The sequence below is a fragment of the Nicotiana attenuata genome, chromosome 7, assembly GCF_001879085.1.
Source record: "Nicotiana attenuata strain UT chromosome 7, NIATTr2, whole genome shotgun sequence".
NCBI lineage: Eukaryota > Viridiplantae > Streptophyta > Magnoliopsida > Solanales > Solanaceae > Nicotiana > Nicotiana attenuata.
In genome coordinates, this window is record NC_031995.1 from 108,298,772 (window position 1) to 108,315,928 (window position 17,157).

The 17,157-nt window shown below is 36.2% G+C and overlaps 1 protein-coding gene across 2 annotated transcripts; it reads left to right on the forward strand.

The window, feature by feature from the left end:
- LOC109229667 (protein GLE1) lies at positions 730 to 17,085 on the forward strand. Of its 2 annotated transcripts, none has more exons than XM_019395194.1 (16): positions 730 to 927; positions 3,208 to 3,307; positions 3,610 to 3,777; positions 3,882 to 4,037; positions 4,481 to 4,601; positions 4,727 to 4,875; positions 5,658 to 5,829; positions 6,266 to 6,449; positions 9,245 to 9,357; positions 13,902 to 13,972; positions 14,182 to 14,263; positions 14,518 to 14,604; positions 15,423 to 15,506; positions 15,727 to 15,858; positions 16,430 to 16,552; positions 16,632 to 17,085. In XM_019395194.1, coding segments are annotated over exons 2-16 (1,917 nt in total). In that variant the 5' UTR covers positions 730 to 927; positions 3,208 to 3,305; the 3' UTR covers positions 16,905 to 17,085. The 2 variants fall into 2 exon arrangements, with proteins under 2 accessions (XP_019250739.1, XP_019250740.1); XM_019395195.1 differs by having other exon boundaries at positions 9,248 to 9,357.

The window sequence follows — 17,157 nt, forward strand, 5'->3', positions numbered from 1 at the left end:
ACCTTCCGAACCCACATTTTTCATAAACGTTCGAACCGCTAAACTTTCGAAACCGCAAATTTCTAACCCGTAAACTTCCAAACACATAAATGTCCGAACTCATAACTTTGGAACTTGTAAAATTTTGAACCTTTAACCGATAAATAAAAAAACTAAAATTGAAAAATATAATCAAAAATAATTTTTTTCGGGAGGGGGAGGGGGTTGGAGGGGGCAAAAACAGAAAGACGAAAAAAACAGAATTTGAAATTACAAAAAAAAGAGTAAATTTTTTTGTGGGGGGAGGGGGGGGAGCAATTGGGGGTGAGTGGTGCAGAAAAACAAAAAAATAGAAATTTGAAATTGCAATAAAAAAATAAGATAAAAAAATAATATTTTTTTGCGGGAGAGGGGTGGGGTTGGGGTGAAGGGATAATAAGGTGGGTGGTAACGGAAAAATTGAAATTTGAAAAAAAATAAAAAAAAAATCTTTTTTGGAGAGAGGGGTTGAAGTGGGTTGGTAGTGAGAATAAGTTTTGAAAAATATTTTCCCTTCTCTTTATAAGGAAAATATTTTCCTCCAATTGAAGGAAAATGAGTTCATAAGAAAAATGTTTTCCAAAACATTTAAACCAACCAAACATGAGAAAATTGGAAACATTTTCCGGAAAATATTTTACTTCAACCAAACACAACCTAAAAGTACAACATTTGACACAGATCTATTTTTTTGTTTTTGTTTTTGTTTTAGGGCGGAGGGGTTTAATGGAGCAAAGTGACAGGGTTTTGGAGTACTGCCATTTTTCTCTCTCTCTCTCTCTCTCTCTTCTCCTCTTTGTGTTTTTCCCTCTCTGATCGAACCACTGATAAAAGCTAAGCGCCTTGAGAAAAAGACTGGTATTCTGCTTTCTGCTCACACCGAACAAACCATGGCTTACGTCGAGAGAGGTAAAATTAACCTCCCTTTTGTTCCGATAATTCCATCAATTTCATCCTTAATTCCCTTAGTTTCTTTATTATTTTGAGCCCATTTACTTGTTGCTTGGAATTGGTAGGGATTTCTGTCCCCCTTTTTCTTTCTGGTTTCCTTGGAGATATCTTACAAATTCAAATTTTCCGTTACTTCAGTAAATAATTTTTATTTTGCTAAGTTCTTCTGAATTTCTGAGGTAAATCAAAATTTAGGGTTGTAATTAATTGCATAGTTTTTGTTTTATCCTGTTCTTGATATTGTTGTAATGGAAAGGGTAATTTGCTTAATTCTGTTGAAGTTGGGATCTTCTTGTTCAATTGAGTCTTTTTAGATCCAAATTCAAATTCTTCTAATGTTTGTTGCCGTAGAACTTTTATCCAATGTTAATTAGCTACTCTATGAGTCATAAATTTTGGCATTCGGTTATCTGGCCTGGACCCTGGAGTATTCCACCCCGTGCCCACAAGATGGAAAATAACGCAAAAAATCATATTGTTTGATGCTGGTGTTATGATTTGGTAAACCCTAGTGAGTACCAAATTGCACTTCACCATTCTGGAAATGATTATTAGCCACTTGGAATTCTTAATTAGTGATTCAAATTTGTATGGTTCTGTTTTACAATTTATCGGCGCCTTTTGTCCCTACAGTGAATGAACACAAGGAAACCATGATTGTAATAATCATTTCTTATTAATTTTACTATTTTAAGTTTTCCAAATTCTCTGACTTGAGAAATGATTAAGAAATAAGGTCTCTTAATGGGTATGTCATATGATCTAAAGAGACCTATTTTAGATCTATTGTTAAGTTGTGACTTGTTCCCATTCCATGAACCGAAGCAGTCTAATAGTGGTACGTGGAGGTACATTCTTAGAGTAAACTTCATAAGTTAATAGTAGAAGCGCCATAGATAATTGTAACTTGTTAGGTAATGCATAGAGAGATAGCTGTCTCAATGTTTTGGAAATGGAATTGTTTGGAATACTGACTTTTTGTATAATTTTTATTTCCACTTCTACTTTAGGATAAGTAGGTCCAAGATAGATACACTTTCATTTAGCCCCCATCAAGAACCCTCAGGGGTTGGCCTGGTGGCAATAGACTTGAGCCTTGGGGTTTGCTCCCTTTCAAGGTCTCAAGCTTGAAACCCACTGGGTGCAAACAATTTCTGAGGGCCATCGGACTGGGCAAAACCTGAATTAACCGTGGTGCACTTGCGGGAAACTCCTTGCCGAGGGCCTGTGCACCCCCGGGATTAGTCGGGGCTCTTAGCGACCCGGACACCCTGTGCAAATCAAAAAAAAAAAAAAAGAAAGGTGAAATAAGATTAAATGAGGCCGTGGTGTCTCAATGAAGACAATTCAGGTATATAGGTTTAGTCTACTAGGAGAATGACATGGTAGATGAGTATGAATCACATACAATTAAAGCAGATTGATGAAATGAATAAGTGTTGGAATAGTGCTGTGCAGTAGGAAGATACTTGACAAAGTGAAAGGCAAGTTTTATAGAAACAAATGTTAGACTGGTGTCCCTAGTTGTAGTACTAGTGTTACCCTTGTGTTCCCTATTTTTAGATTGATACTTTTTACCTGAGGTTCTTTTTGCTTCGTTTTATTTTTTCGGGATGTTATTACTATTTAGTTTGCTGCTGTTCTCTGTCATAATTGTTGTGATTTTGTTGTATTGAGCCGAGGCTCTTTCGGAAATAGCCTCTCTACCTTCACAAGGTAGGGGCAAGGACTGCGTACATACTAACCTACCCAAACCCCACTTGTGGGAATATACTGGGTATGTTGTTGTTGTTGTTGTAGCACTTCCACTTCCTTTTCTCCCGTCCTTTATCGCTTCCTCTTCAATTTCTCAAAATTCATAGCCTCAGCTTATGATTTATTCAACATTCCGTTTATCCAATTCGGAATAGTAAAAAATCCATTTAATTTTATTGAATTTCTATAGCTATTATTTTAAGAAACCACAACTGCAAATACAAGAAAACTTAAAAGGTAGACGCTTCACAGAGAGCAGAGCCTTTTGTTAAATAAATCTTGGAGAAAATTAATATAAAGAATGAAACTTTGATCTCAAATCAGTGCCCCCTTTATCCCTTTTTTTGCTATCTTTTTCCCCCTATTCATACTCTTATCTGTATTAGTAAAATTAGGGTTTTGTTTTCAAATTTCTGTTATGGGTGTTCATGTTATGATCTTTTACATTTTCTGTTTGTAACTTTTGCTTTTTAATTGTTACAGGCAATTAATTATATCTCAAATTTCAAGACTCAAGTGTGTGAAGCCAGCATTGTACACAACAGCTTTATTTAAAGGTGTTCTTAAGGCAGGAAAGAATAATGTAAGTTAGTACTTTTTTCCTATACCTATTTTTTCATCTCTTTCTCTATTTGTTGTAGTCCACGAAAAATTGATGCCATTTTTTAGTTTTCTTTTAGGGAGGGGTTGGTTCATGTGACCTCTATGCATATGTTTGACAAAATACCTTTCTCACAGTTGTAGAGATAACATCACATTTCAGTTTTCCTTTTATTGCAACAAGTTTATAGAAATTCTGGAACAAAAGTTTTTGTTTATAACCTCTGTAACTACAATATTTTACTTGTTGCTTAGTTTGTGCTGAGTTATGGTTATTTTCTTCAGGGGTTCTGTTAAACTGCAACTTCCGTTGCCTAAAAATGTTGATGGAGTGACCCTGGATCCAAACCCTGATTGGAGCTTTGATGCTTTATTGGTCGAGCTTAACTCGATAGAGAAGAAGCTCAATGGATCATCGAAATTTCCAATACCTTTTACCAAAGCAAAATCTCGGTATGTTATTTTAATAAGGTTTTCTTAGTGAAATCACATCAAGTATTTTAGTTCCATTTGGATAGTAAATTTTCTGTGTTATGGTCTATTCTGTCTTTCCTCAGAGAACTCTCGGCTTCAAAGAATAATTCTCGGAGAGGCTTTATTATGCAAGTGTCTGATGACGACATGGAGGATTTGGAAAGAGACACTAAGGATGAAGTTGGTGATCATTTTGTTATGGGGGGAAAACGTTTTGCCTGTGACGAAATCTATCTGAGGTAAGTACTCAACAATTGCAAACACTATAGAGTGTAAGAATGAGAGGAGGTCTATTAGAACAGAGAAACAAGCTGTGGAAATATGTTGCTACGAATGCCCTTCCCATGTTAAACATCTCATAATTGCTTGGCTCTATAGGTGTTTAAGGCATTACATGTTTATAGCATTTACTTATTGAGCCAAGAGTTAGGACATCCGTAGCCAAATAAGGAGGATAGGTGTATGTGTGGCGGGGGTGGAGTGGGGGTGCGGAAGCACTTAATATTACCGCATAAAGGTTTTTTTCAGGTGCGTCATAAAGTTATTCCTATGGTTCCTTAAACTCATGGACTTCATGTAGTACAGCAAGTTATCCAGCGCTTTGCAAGTGTCTTTTATTAATAATAGATTTCCGTTTCATTCTTGATTAATACTTAGTGCAGCATTTCTCATGTTGTTTCAGTGATAGCGACCATTCTGAAGAAGGCCTGGGCATTGAACTGCAACATGATCTAATGGATAAAGTGGGATTAGTAGAAAGTGCTTTATCTGAATTAGCTCATGAGCACCAGCTTACTATTGCGGTTTGTAACTTCACTTATATGCTTCCTTAACTTTCTCTGTCCATGTCCACGCCTTGCTTCGCATAGGAGAAAAGAAGGGATGAATATAATAAACCAAATCTCTTTCTCTTATTACCTTACAACAGGAGGAAATGAGAGATCAACTTTCAGCACTTGAAGCTGAGTTAATGGATGAAAATGAGAAGCTTGCCTCCACACTTGAACGGGTTGAGAGAAATATTGAAGCTCAAAGGGAAATGAACAGAAAATTTGACATGCAGTACCAACGTAAAATGTAAGGCGTAATGCTCTGATTTTGTGAAAAAAAATTGTTTTTGCATTAAGTTTGTCATCTAGTTAATAGTTTTCTCTTTGTTCAATGATGTATAACAAGGTAAATGTTTCTCAGTGGGTTTTGGTCCAATGGTGGTCTGCTGGAACTGATGGAAAAATTATCTATTTAATCACTAAAGACCAGGGTATTTGTTTTATCTGTACTGTGGACTTCACTTCAACTGCTGCTGCTGCTACTGTAGGACCAATGGAAATAATATAATTGCTGAAGACATGCCAATCAAATCTCAATTACTTAAATAGGAGCTGGTTTGTGAGGCATTCACTTACAAAAAAATTCACTAAGGATGTTAGATTGACAATTGATCATGAACCACTTATGTTGTTTAGGTTGGGAATGAAAGCGAATGGGGTGATTTGCTCATCATTTCTTGTTGACATGAATTACAGATGAAGGTGTATAACAGATTCAGGGGTACGGGCAGCGAGCCGAGTTATTGTATAGAAGGGGCACCAACAGGAAGTCATGTCACTTTAATTGCAAGTGAATATTTTCTGATTCAAACAACTTGCATGCCCTTGGCCTCAATAAAAAAAAATGCATGCCCTTGGTCTCAATAAAAAAAACTTTGCGACTGACAAATATTAATTTTTTGTTAATGTTTCTTGTTCACTCTATACATGTTCGGAGTACCCAGAATTTGAAGTTTAATCACCATTTGCATGTTCCTACAGTTTAATTTTAGTAAAAATATACTTTTGACTTCAATTGTATTACTGCAGTGCAGAAGCACTTGATGATCACCTAACTGCTGTACAAAGGGATCACGAACACAGATCCCAAATTGAAGAAAGGAGAATAAGAGATGATGCAGCTCGTGAAGAAGCCAAGAGGAAGGAAAAAGCACTTCAAGAAGAAAAAGCCCGGCAAGAAATGATCAGAGCAGAAGCCAAGGTATGTGTTTTACTCCTATCGAGAGAGATGCACAATTTGATATGCTCATTGGAAATTCTCTCATATGCTTAGTAGGAAATTTTTTCAAGGAGAAAAAAGTTTAGAAAGCTATATTTATCCAATTGCATTTCTGGTCACCTGCCGTTTTGTGATTTTAGAGATTTTACAAAGTTAGCTATTTGGGAGAATCATTGTCAAATGAGGAAGTAATTGTGCTTGTGTTAATTTACTAACTTAATATATATTGAAACTGATTTTTTTTTCCTGTGGCATACTTCTGCAAGTGCTAATGCTCACATTCCCTGGTTCTAGCATCCCTGGCTTTCCTGTGAAATCTAGCTGTCTATTTGCCTCCCCTCATGCTGCATCTATTTCAAAATTGTTGTTTGTGATTGAATTTTCTCCTTGTGGGTAATAATAAGTTTTATTCCATCAGGTGCAGGCTAGGCTGGAAGCTGAAAGAGTTGAACAGGAAAAAGCCACAGCTCTGGAAGCTGAGAGGAAAGCAGCAAAAGAAGCTGCAGCTGCTGTGGAGAAGAAGGCATCTGAGTCATTGATGAATGCTCCTTCGGAGGCTAACAAGGTTCCAAAGGAAGTCACTAGTCATAAACATTCAGCAGGTATGTCTCACTGTAATTTTAGTGAGGGAGTGGAAATGGAGATTTGACCTTTCTCCTACTCTTTTTCTTTTTATATTAGGCATTTCATTTCAAATAAATACTAACTTAAAAAAAATGCTCTGTGCATGTCCCTTCGGGGACATCCGATAAAATTAGAATGACATAGAGAAGATTAGCATGATAGCCCCGTGCAAGGATGACAAGCGCAAATTTAGAAATGGTCCTGATTTTTTTAACTACCTTACCTTGTCAAAAAATGCTCTGTGCATAGTCTAAGAGGAAACACCCTAATCGTTCCTTTAAGTATAAGCCATAAAAAGGGTAGATTTGTTTTGATCCCTTATATTCAAAGTTGGACAAAAACAGTCCTTTATCTTTGTAAAAAGTTAGCACTTTTGATCCAGGGCTAGATTGCTGGCTATTCACTGACGGAAAAGATAACAAAATCTAAAAGCTGGGAACTAGGCGTTTGGAAAAGAGACTAACTCTGAAGATAAAACTCTCTCCAAGAAATATTCCTAAGAAATTACTTACGAAAATATTCTTACCTGGCATTTTCTGGGTCTACTGTTCACAACCATGCTTTTGACATCCTCCATTGGGGGATGTGGAGTGGTAAAAAAACATAGTGGTTTTAGAGGCGAACTTGGGGAATGGAGTCTTGAGAACTACCTAAATATTAAGCGGGTGACTGATCAGTATATATGTGTCTGACGAACCATCGGATTTTTACAAGTCACCTTCAAAGCTGTGAAACTTCTTTGTGGCCAAGGACCATGCAATTGCGGTGTACCGGTTTATGAGCGGAGGAAGTTCATGATGAAGCGGTGATGAAACTTGATTTGATGTAGAACTAGTGTTGTTGCTATTGTTCGTCAGCAAGTCTAATAAATCTGTTCGAAGGGAGAAACATGGAAATCATTTCACTGATGTTGCTTTTCTCGTCTGTTTTCTCACCTTTATGAGCAAAATGTCAACCTTTATTCTGGATTAATGCTCTGTAATTGGTACTGCAGACTGAATAATAGCCTGTTTGGCCAAGCTTCTTTTGGGCCAAAAGTGCTTTTTTCCCAAAGTTAAGATGTTTGACCAAGCTTTAGAAGGAAAAAAGTGCTTTTGAGTAGAAGTTGAAGCAGTTTTTGAGAAACAGAAAAAATAGCTTCTCCCCGAAAGCACTTTTGAGAAAAATACACTTAGAAGCACTTTTTAAAAGTTTGGCCAAACACTAGTTGCGGCTCAAAAGTGCTTTTCAAATTAAGTAGCCAAACACAAACTGCTGCTCACCAAAACTACTTTTGAGAAAAGCACTTCTCAAAATAAGCTGATTTATGGAGCTTGGCCGAACAGGCTATAAAATGAATTTCCGTTAGTTTCTTAGGTTGAGAAAAGCATAAAGGTATCCAAAAAAAGAAAATATTCTTACCAGTAACCCAATCATTTGACTAGTAAATATGTTCCTGTCTTCATCTCCATGCATATATATATCTGTTCGCGGTCTTCTTTCTTCAAACAGAAGTTCTCTGGTGATGACCCCCACAGACTCCTTTCTTGAAAATTTACCTCCTATTAGTTTTTCTCCTTTCCTACCATTCAAATATCCAAGAAGCTGAAAATGGCCACAGAGAGAGAGAGAGAGAGAGAGGGGGAGGGGGGGGGTCCTGCTGAGATTAGTATGGACAGACTAACCAATCGGAAACAGAAGAATAATCGTGAAAGACTTAAGTGAAGGATGAGAAAAAGTAAAACATTGATTCTTTTTTTGATTGGTAAACACTAATTGGCAGCAAAGTACTACAAAATATTTACAAGGAATAGCCACATTACATATTGTGTAATGAGCTCAAAAAGTCAATCATGGCTGTTGTTCATTAGCACTTGCCATATTACCACCAAAAGAACAGTAAAGAAATGCATTTATACTTAATACTAATTAGAAATTCTTTTTTTGCTTTCAAAATTCTAGTGGTCCTTTCCTTCCAAATGATCCACCAGATGACTGAAGGCAGTGAGTTCCAGTGTTCAGCTTATCCTTTTCCAGACCTTCTGTATACCGGCTGTGCAGTAGCTCTATGGTTGTCTCAGGCATTGTCCACATGATCCCTACTATGTTAAGAATGATATGCCTGATCTGCATGGTGAATGAGCAATTAATGGAGAGGTGGTTAACATCCTCATTTTGTCTTTCGCACAATGGGCAGCTACTGCATATATGAAGTCCTCTTTTCTGGAGATCCTCATGAGTTAGGCATCCACATAATTCGCTAGTTTGATAACTTCGTCAATTGGTAAGCGAATTTCCATAAGCTAATACTTGCGGCTTCTTTCTGTTCCATTAGTGTTGTCTCTTTTCCCATTAGTTCCATCAAATTTTTTTAGGCTTAGGTTAGGTGATATCTGTTCTGTTAGTGAATGGTCTTGAGATTAACCTGGACTAAAGGTGCTACTAAAGGTTCTGTTAGTGAATGTCTTGAGACTAACCTGGACTAAAGGTGCTCACTAATTACAAAGATAAAGGAGTGTTCATGCTCAATGAAATATTTAAAAGACCAAGTTAGAGCTACCCCTATATTTAAAGGACTATTCTGGTCTTTTTCTCTGTAGTCTAAATATAAAAATTTATTGTCTAAACTTTTACTACTTTTTATAAAGTCAACTCGATGATATCCTTTTATCAAATAGTGTATGATACGCCAATCTCCAAGTGGCAAGATGAAGCATTTAGGTGTTGTTTTTCTTTCTATTTCTAATGCTTGTAAATATATGCGTAGATTTCAAGTTTGCAATTTTGGATATAGCAGGAAATACAATCAGGGTGTCAGAAAATGCTCAAAAGCTGGAGGAGAAAAGATTGATGATTTACAATGAAATAGCTTCACAGAATGAAGCACTGGGATTGGGTTCTAACAAGGTAACCTTGCAAAACAATATTTGAAATTTCATTGCAGATTTATCAGACTATTATGCTTCTTGCTGCATAAAGTAAAGTGTTCTTTGCAGAGGCTCGGGAGTGAGGATTCCTAGACAGTTGCTCCCTTTATACTAATTTATTGGGCATTCTTCCATTTGGATATCCCAAATGCTTGACACCATTTTATTAATACTGTCATTCTATTTGACTTGCACAGTTGCTAAGAGTTAAAAGCCATTGGAACTATTTACATTGATGTGTTTTGCTATATCAGACTAATTTTTCAACAACTGTTTTTATATTTTTCTTTCACCACTACTAATAGTCTAATACATTAACAAAAAGTCAAAGTAACATAAACTCCGTGGTCGGTGAGGTAGTCTCACATTTCATGTGACAGAGGAAGTAATGACTTTTAAAGTTAACTCTTTCCCTACTAACATAATCGTTTACCCATCCAATTGTGTTTTGGGAGTTGTTGGTCCAAGTTCTTGGAACTGCTTACATTTAACTATGTGATCCTTGCATGTTTAAAAAGTTATTGAGACATTTTGACAAGTTCATTTGAGTCTTCTTTTAGCTGAAATAAACAACAAAAGCAACTATGTCTCAATCCCAAACAAGTTGAGGTTGGCTATATGAATCCTCGTTGACCATGTTTCTCCATTTAAGCTCAACTCATGTCATCATCGTACCAAATAAAAATAAAAGTGAAAAATAAGTTAAAGTACATCTAAACAGTAGTAATAATAATGATATTAAGAATTCTTTATATTTTTACTGCCTTTTTTTTGAAAGATAAGGTAATTTATATTGTATATATACAAGCACAAAAGATGTGCTGCAACAGGTGAACAGTATTTACAGAAGCAAAAACAGCAAAAGTATGCCCCTTCTAATCCTTTAGGGCTTCTGACATTTGTAGGACTGATTCTGTATCATTTACGTTCTCCATTCTACACCTTGTGCAAAACAAAATAATATATCTGGATTTATCCTAATGATAGAATTGGCAGAGTTTTCAAATCATCTTCTATTCCTTTCGGTCCAAATAATCCATCAAATACAAGGTATCGTACTACACCATCTAAGTTTGCCATTACTAAGCCCAATTATGTTCCAGCAGCTAACAAATCAGTTGTTGAACTAGGCATTACCCACTGCAGACGAATTATGTTCATAAAAGCTGCCACAGTTGGACAGTAACTTGGCAATGCAAAGACAAATGACGAATACTCTAGGGTTGTTTCCCGCATAGGAAGCATTTACTGCATAGAGTCAACCCTCTTTTTTGTAAATTCTCGTAAGTAAGACAAGCTTCTTTGCTCACTATCCAGGTAAAACAAGCTACCTTGAGAGGGGCTTTTGTATTCCAGATTTGCTTCCAAGAAGACACAGTAAACATTCTTTTACTGTTGCGATGTCATCTTCCGAATCAGTAAGCTGTTTGAATGTGCTTAAGTGGTTATAAAATTTTGTAGCCCTATCGATCTGCCAGTCTATTGAAGGCTCATTTCCAACCCACATATCCTTCCAGAAGGGTATCCTCATCCCATTGCCCACCTTGAACCCTATTCTAGACGTGAAACAAGACCAGTGAGCTCTAATTAGTCTCCAAATTGAGACTCTATATGCAGCTTTTACTTCTCTGGTGCACCATTGGTTCTCAACTCCATTTTTGTTCTTAATCACACCAACTCAAAGGGCATCAATCCTCGAGTTATATCTCCATAGCCACTTCATCAACAAGCTTCTATTGTGTTTTCTGAGGTTTTTAATCCTCAGTCCACCATTTTCCTTAGCCTCGAAAGGTTCCATTTCACTAAATTAAATATCCTCTGTTCTTTATTACCTTGCCAAATAAAGTTCCACTGTAGCTTGTCAATTCTTTTCTCAACCTTAGTAGGCAAAGAGAAAAGAGACATCACATATGTTGAGCCCATCACATTGTTAACTAGTACCAATCTTCCTCCTTTGATAAATACTGCTTCTTCCAGCTTACTAACCTTCTTTCACATTTCTCCTAGACTGCTTCCTATATACTATTAGCTCTATGCTTGGCCCCTAAAGGCAATGCCAAATAGATAGTTGGCCGAGTGCCAGCCTGACATCCTAAAGTTCCAGTAGGTCTGCTGCAATTTGTGACATTAGCTGGATATGAAAAGTTTATTCTCCAGTTAACATGAAGACCATAAATTGCTTCAAAATATACAAGTTTGAGCTGCAGATGCCTAAGTTGCTCAATCGCCGCATCAGACAACACCATAGTATCATCATCATACAATAAATGTGAGATTTCCATGGCATTTTTGCTACTATTTTGACTCTGAATCCTCTTATCCCTCCATTCACATATGTAACAGATAGCATTTACTAAAACATTCCATTACCAGTAAAAATAAGGAAGGAGAAAGAGGATCTCCTTGTCGTAAACCTCTTTGAGCTGCAAAAAAAGAAAAAAACCCACTGGTTTCCCATTAACAAGGACGGAATATCTAACTGTACTGATGCAAAAGGAAATCCACTTGATCCATCTTCTATAGGGGTGTCAATAGTTCGGTTCGGCCGGTTATTTTGTAAAATTTGTACCATACCAATTTTGTTGGTTATTCTATTATATATAACCAAAATTAGACTTTTTCGAAACCCTCCCAATCATATCGGTTTCTCTTCGGTATTGGTACGGTTTGGTTAATTTTCGATATTTTATTTAAATATCATGTAAAAGTCACTAGTAGAAGTAGAATGCAATAACATACCTATTTTTATAGGACTTAGCAAAACTCTTTAGACATTTTTACATTTTAAAGGGTGATGAATTAAGAAAATATGAAAGATGGCTAAAGTATAGATCCATCAAATATTCTACAACAACGTAAAAGAAACTAAGCAAATTAATAAAAAAAAATATATATCACACGAGTGAAAAGATATTAACCAAGCTGGTACTAGGACTCAAGAATAAAATCTATAGAAGATTAAATATTCAAAATGATAAATCTAAATCATACGAAAGGAAACATATTTAATACATTGTAGTTTGCTGCTCATAATCGCTACAAACCCTTGTGTCTTGCTAGTGAATATGCTGAAAATAATTTAGTTTCAATAAAAGTAGGATAATAGGTTTGAGAATTAGGATTTTTTTGAGTTTAGTTACTTGTTGGCTTGTAACTGTTTTTCATAATTCCAAGATCCAAGGAAAATTTTTATTCTTTATTATTTTTATACTTAATATATAAATATATTTTGCACATGTAAATTTATTCGGTACGGTTCGGTATTTTTTCGATTTATTTTTATAAAATAAAAAACTTATCCTAATTATTAGTACGGTTATAGATTTATATAAAAACCTACGGTTTTATTAAAAGAAGACCTAAAAATCGGCTCGGTACGGTACAATTTGGTCGGTTTAGTCGGTTTTTAAATATCCATTGACACCCCTAATCTTCTACCAATCCCAAATCCTCAAGCATGTTCATCAGAAAGTTCCAATTGACATATCATCAGCTTTCTCGATGTCTAACTTGCAAACAATACACCGCTTGTTGCATTTCTGTCTAGAATCTAAACATTCATTAGACATGAGAGCTGCGTCCATGGGTTTGCCTTCCTCTTATCAAAGCTTATCTCTCAAATCCCTCAACTCGACAACAGTATTTTTTACTGGCATAGAAATCTATGATAAGGTCAAAATACTCCTAAAAAAGCAATAGGTCCAAAATCAACGTATTAACAAGACTAAAACTTGTTCCCAAGTACTCCCTCCATTTCAATTGATGTGAACCTGTTTGATTGGGCACGGAGTTTAAGAAAAGTGAAGACTTTTGAAATTTGTGGTCCTAAACAAGTCAAAAAGGGGCCCAGAGTATTTGTGTGGTTATAAAAGCTTCTCATTAAGGGTAGAATTGTAAGTTTAAGGTAAATTGTTTCCAAATTTAGAAAGGGTTCATTCTTTTTGGAACGGACCAAAAAGGAAATAGGTTCACATAAACTGGAACAGAGGGAGTAGTAGATTTCACCTATATGGATCTTTTTCTTCCATTGTGTCTATCTTTAACCAAGTCTTGATTGATTCCAGGTAATTGTAGGTGTTTCATGACAACTTCCTTCCATGTGATTTTAGGTCTACCTCGTCCTCTTTTTAACACCTTCTCCCCATAGTTTCACACCTATGGACTGCTGCTTCTGTAGGTCAACGAAGGACATCAACATACCATCTCAAGTGATCTTCTCTCGTTTTATCCTAAATGCATGCTACTTGCACCTTCTGGCTAATATGGTCATTTTTTAGTAAAAGAAAAAGAAATAGTTGCTTGTTTAGTTGGAATGTCATCAGATGCATTTTGAATTATTATATTCCATCTTACCGTACATAGCTTTAGTCCAGAGTTCTATTTTAGATCCTAAGGATGTTAATTTGGGTTAAGTAATTTCTGATATTTTATATTACTACTACTGCTGCTACTACTACTACTCCACAATCCGGATTTGGGGTACTTCTGATATTCTATGGTTTAACACAAATTCTTTCTTAACAGGCTTACCGAAAATATGAAATGGAAATAGCCAGACGAATCAGAACTATCACTGGTACAAAAGAAAATGTCAGGTACCTGGATACTCTTCTCTTAGATTGTTAGCCCTATCTCCTGTAGCTTTAATTATTTTTCTTGTTGAAACCATTTTCTACCTCCCATATTTAAGTCACGTATTTGGTTGCTTTGACCTATATTTTTGAACCACTTTTGGGATTAAACTTCATGAGGTGCAAGAACTATATTGCTGTTTGATACATGTATGTTACTTTTCCTTGTGCAGAGTGAAAGCAGATGAATTAATTAAGCTAATGAGTGATCCAACATGTCCACAATCCATCAGCATTGCGATGTTTGCACAGAAGGTAAAATCCTGAAGTACTTCAACTGGGTTTTTTTCTTTCGGTGTCTCTTATGATGTCATTGTTTTTACTTCTCTCTTTTTCCTTTTCTCTTTCGGGAGGGGCACGGGACAGGGGTGGGTGTTGGGGTTTGGGGTTTGCATATGTTTATGCTTGTAGAAAATTGTGGGTTCTTGATGCAGCAGTTGATTAGTGTATATTGAATACATTCTACTATTTGAGCTTTGCCTGTGTGATTATGGTTTTCAATATTATAGGTTGTGTCCCTGTGTGTGAACCCGACAGGAAGCTTTAACAGTGCCGTCTATGCGTATGGTCGTGTAATTGTCCTTGTTACTTCAAAGGTAATTAATTATGATATTTTTCTGGTCCTCTTGCTATTATAGGTCAATATTAGTTCTTGTTGTCTTATAATTAGGATATCAACGTCAATAACTGAAAAGAAAGCAGTTAAAGCATTTTTTTTCTTCACTAATCAGTAAAAGCCAATATGCTTTTATCTAAACCTAGTCATGCTCAGTCCCAGATTGAGTGTCACGTTTTGACTTCACATTGAGGGTGATTGTTTTTTATACCAAACTTTCTAACCTAAACTTGTTCTCCAGAACCAAAACAAATGGGGTCTCAAATTGTCAGGCAAGCCCCTCCGCCAGTAAAGTGGCTGGTTACGTACTGGACATCTCCACTTTACACTTCAGACTCCCGCTTTCTTTTTTCTTCAACAAAATATTTGTTGTTTCTCTTCAACCAAATCTTTTAATTTTCACCCACTTGAAGGCCTAAAAAATTGCTTAGGGATTTAGCGATGCTTTTACCAAAAGCCACATCCAAACACAAACCCAAAGCTAAATTTCCTAAAACCACCAAAAATAAAATTGTTTTCTATCCAAACGCAATATCCAGACCTTAGCCCAAAAGGTGAATTGCTGGAAAAAATGGGGAATACCTTCGAATTTAAAGTAGATGTCAGGAATTTCTTATGACGGGAAATCTAGAGGTTGTATTGATAGTGCGAGAAGGGCTCTAGGATTGTTAAAAAACATAAAATGGTTTAATTTAGGACAGGAGACTTTAGGTTTAAAAAGGGATCATGAATATGGATCAGAAAGTACTAACTAATGTAGATTACCATTCTTACATATTGGTTTGCTTTTCATCACAGGTCTCTCTTGCCATGGATGTTCTCATAGGCGAGTTGAATAAAGTTTGCATTTACGCAGTTCCTAAGTACATTGTTTACTCAGAGGTACTTCTTATTTGCCTTAGTATTACCTGTTTGGCATCTACACATCTCATTGTTGTCTTTTGTGGGATTCTTTTTACTTGATTGTCTTGGAGCATAATATTTCTTCAATTAAGTGGTGAGAAAAGAACTTGTCGCAGACATTATAACCTTCTTCACCCCATGATTCACATTGTACTATGCCACCTCCACAAATTAAGTTTGACGTGTTCTTTCACTTCAGGCAGCATTTCAGACAAAAGAAGCTTATTATAAAGCTATTGGCTATGCAGAGGAAGATGGGAAGATAGAAAGTACTGATAGTTATGTGGATCGCTTAAGTGCATACATGAAATTATATGGTGCTCTTGTTCAGGTCAGTTGCTTAGACATTTGTTACTTTTATCCTCAAGAATCCTTAATGCTTGTGTTGCCGACACTCTCGTCTATCTTACTCGTTCGGGAAAATAGTGGTTTTGGTCTCTGAGTTTTGCTTTATTCCGGTTTTAGTCCCTGCATTATTTGCATGATCATATCTGACCTTCAATTTAACAAGTGTGCGATTTTGGTCCAATGACTCATTGAAACTAACAGATGTTATCTTCTGCTGACGGACATCAATTTGGGTTCAGTCGTTTCTCCATCAACCTGGCCATTCTCCCTCCTTCAGTTAGCACCAACGTTAGCAGTTTCTATGCATTGATGATTTCAACTTGAAAATAAAAGGAATACAAAATATACATATAATCATCATAATTCGTGCGCATCATCTTTTTGAGTTGTGGTTTACTTCAACTTCTTGTTAGGTTCCATTTAAAGCCTCCAGATAGAGATCCAATTGTCTTTGACAATGTGTCTGCTCTTCTATAATTCAGGGACCAAAATTGTTTTTTTCCCCCTTCATTCCTATAGTAACTGATTTAATAGTAAACTGCATTTTGTGGCAGACTGAAGTTGAAGGCTGCCAAAACTTGCATGGCCTCAGAGAAGGTTGGGCATGGATAGCCAGATTCTTAAATGTTCTCCCAGCAAATTTATATACTGCAGCTGCCTTGCAGGCTTTTCTTGAAGTAAGTTGAAGCTCTTTCTCAGTTCCTTTTATGTTAATGAAATGAGGTAGGAGTTAAAAGAAAATGTCTTGGTCACCAGATGGCAGGTTTTGCTCTACACAAAAGATATAAGACACAATTCAGAAAGATGTTGGATATCATTGCTAAAGATTTTCTAACTGCATTGAAAGATCGAGGCGATGCAAAGTTGAACAAGGTGATTGTGAATATCCGAAACTATATAGAGTCAAATCAGTTCCTGAAGGAACCTGAAGGATGGCGCCTCAGGAGTAACTTGGAATCACACAATTTCACTCCAGAGTCGGATCATCAACAGCAATATGGTTACCAACAGAATAACTACTATCGCTAGTTCTGTACTGTAGAAAACTTTTGTCCCTTCTTCTTTTCCTTGAGTTACTGAAAATCTGTTCAAGTCCAATGATATCAGTAAGATACTTTGTTCCCATAATTTGAATATGTAGCTCCTGTACCATTTGTATATCGGTAACGATTGTAAAAGGAAGTTGTGTACCTCTATTTCTACACTTCTATTTTTCACTCCATAGAATCTCAGGCTAGGGGTAAGTCTTTTTTTTTTTTTTTTGGTAAACTGGATATATATA

What these genes read in the sequence shown, in the direction of transcription:
- LOC109229667 (XM_019395194.1), top strand. An exon ending in TGATCAGAGCAGAAGCCAAG is followed by an intron (nt 5,830 to 6,265) that starts GTATGTGTTTTA and finishes TTATTCCATCAG; the next exon opens with GTGCAGGCTAGGCTGGAAGC. An exon ending in TTGCGATGTTTGCACAGAAG is followed by an intron (nt 14,264 to 14,517) that starts GTAAAATCCTGA and finishes TCAATATTATAG; the next exon opens with GTTGTGTCCCTGTGTGTGAA.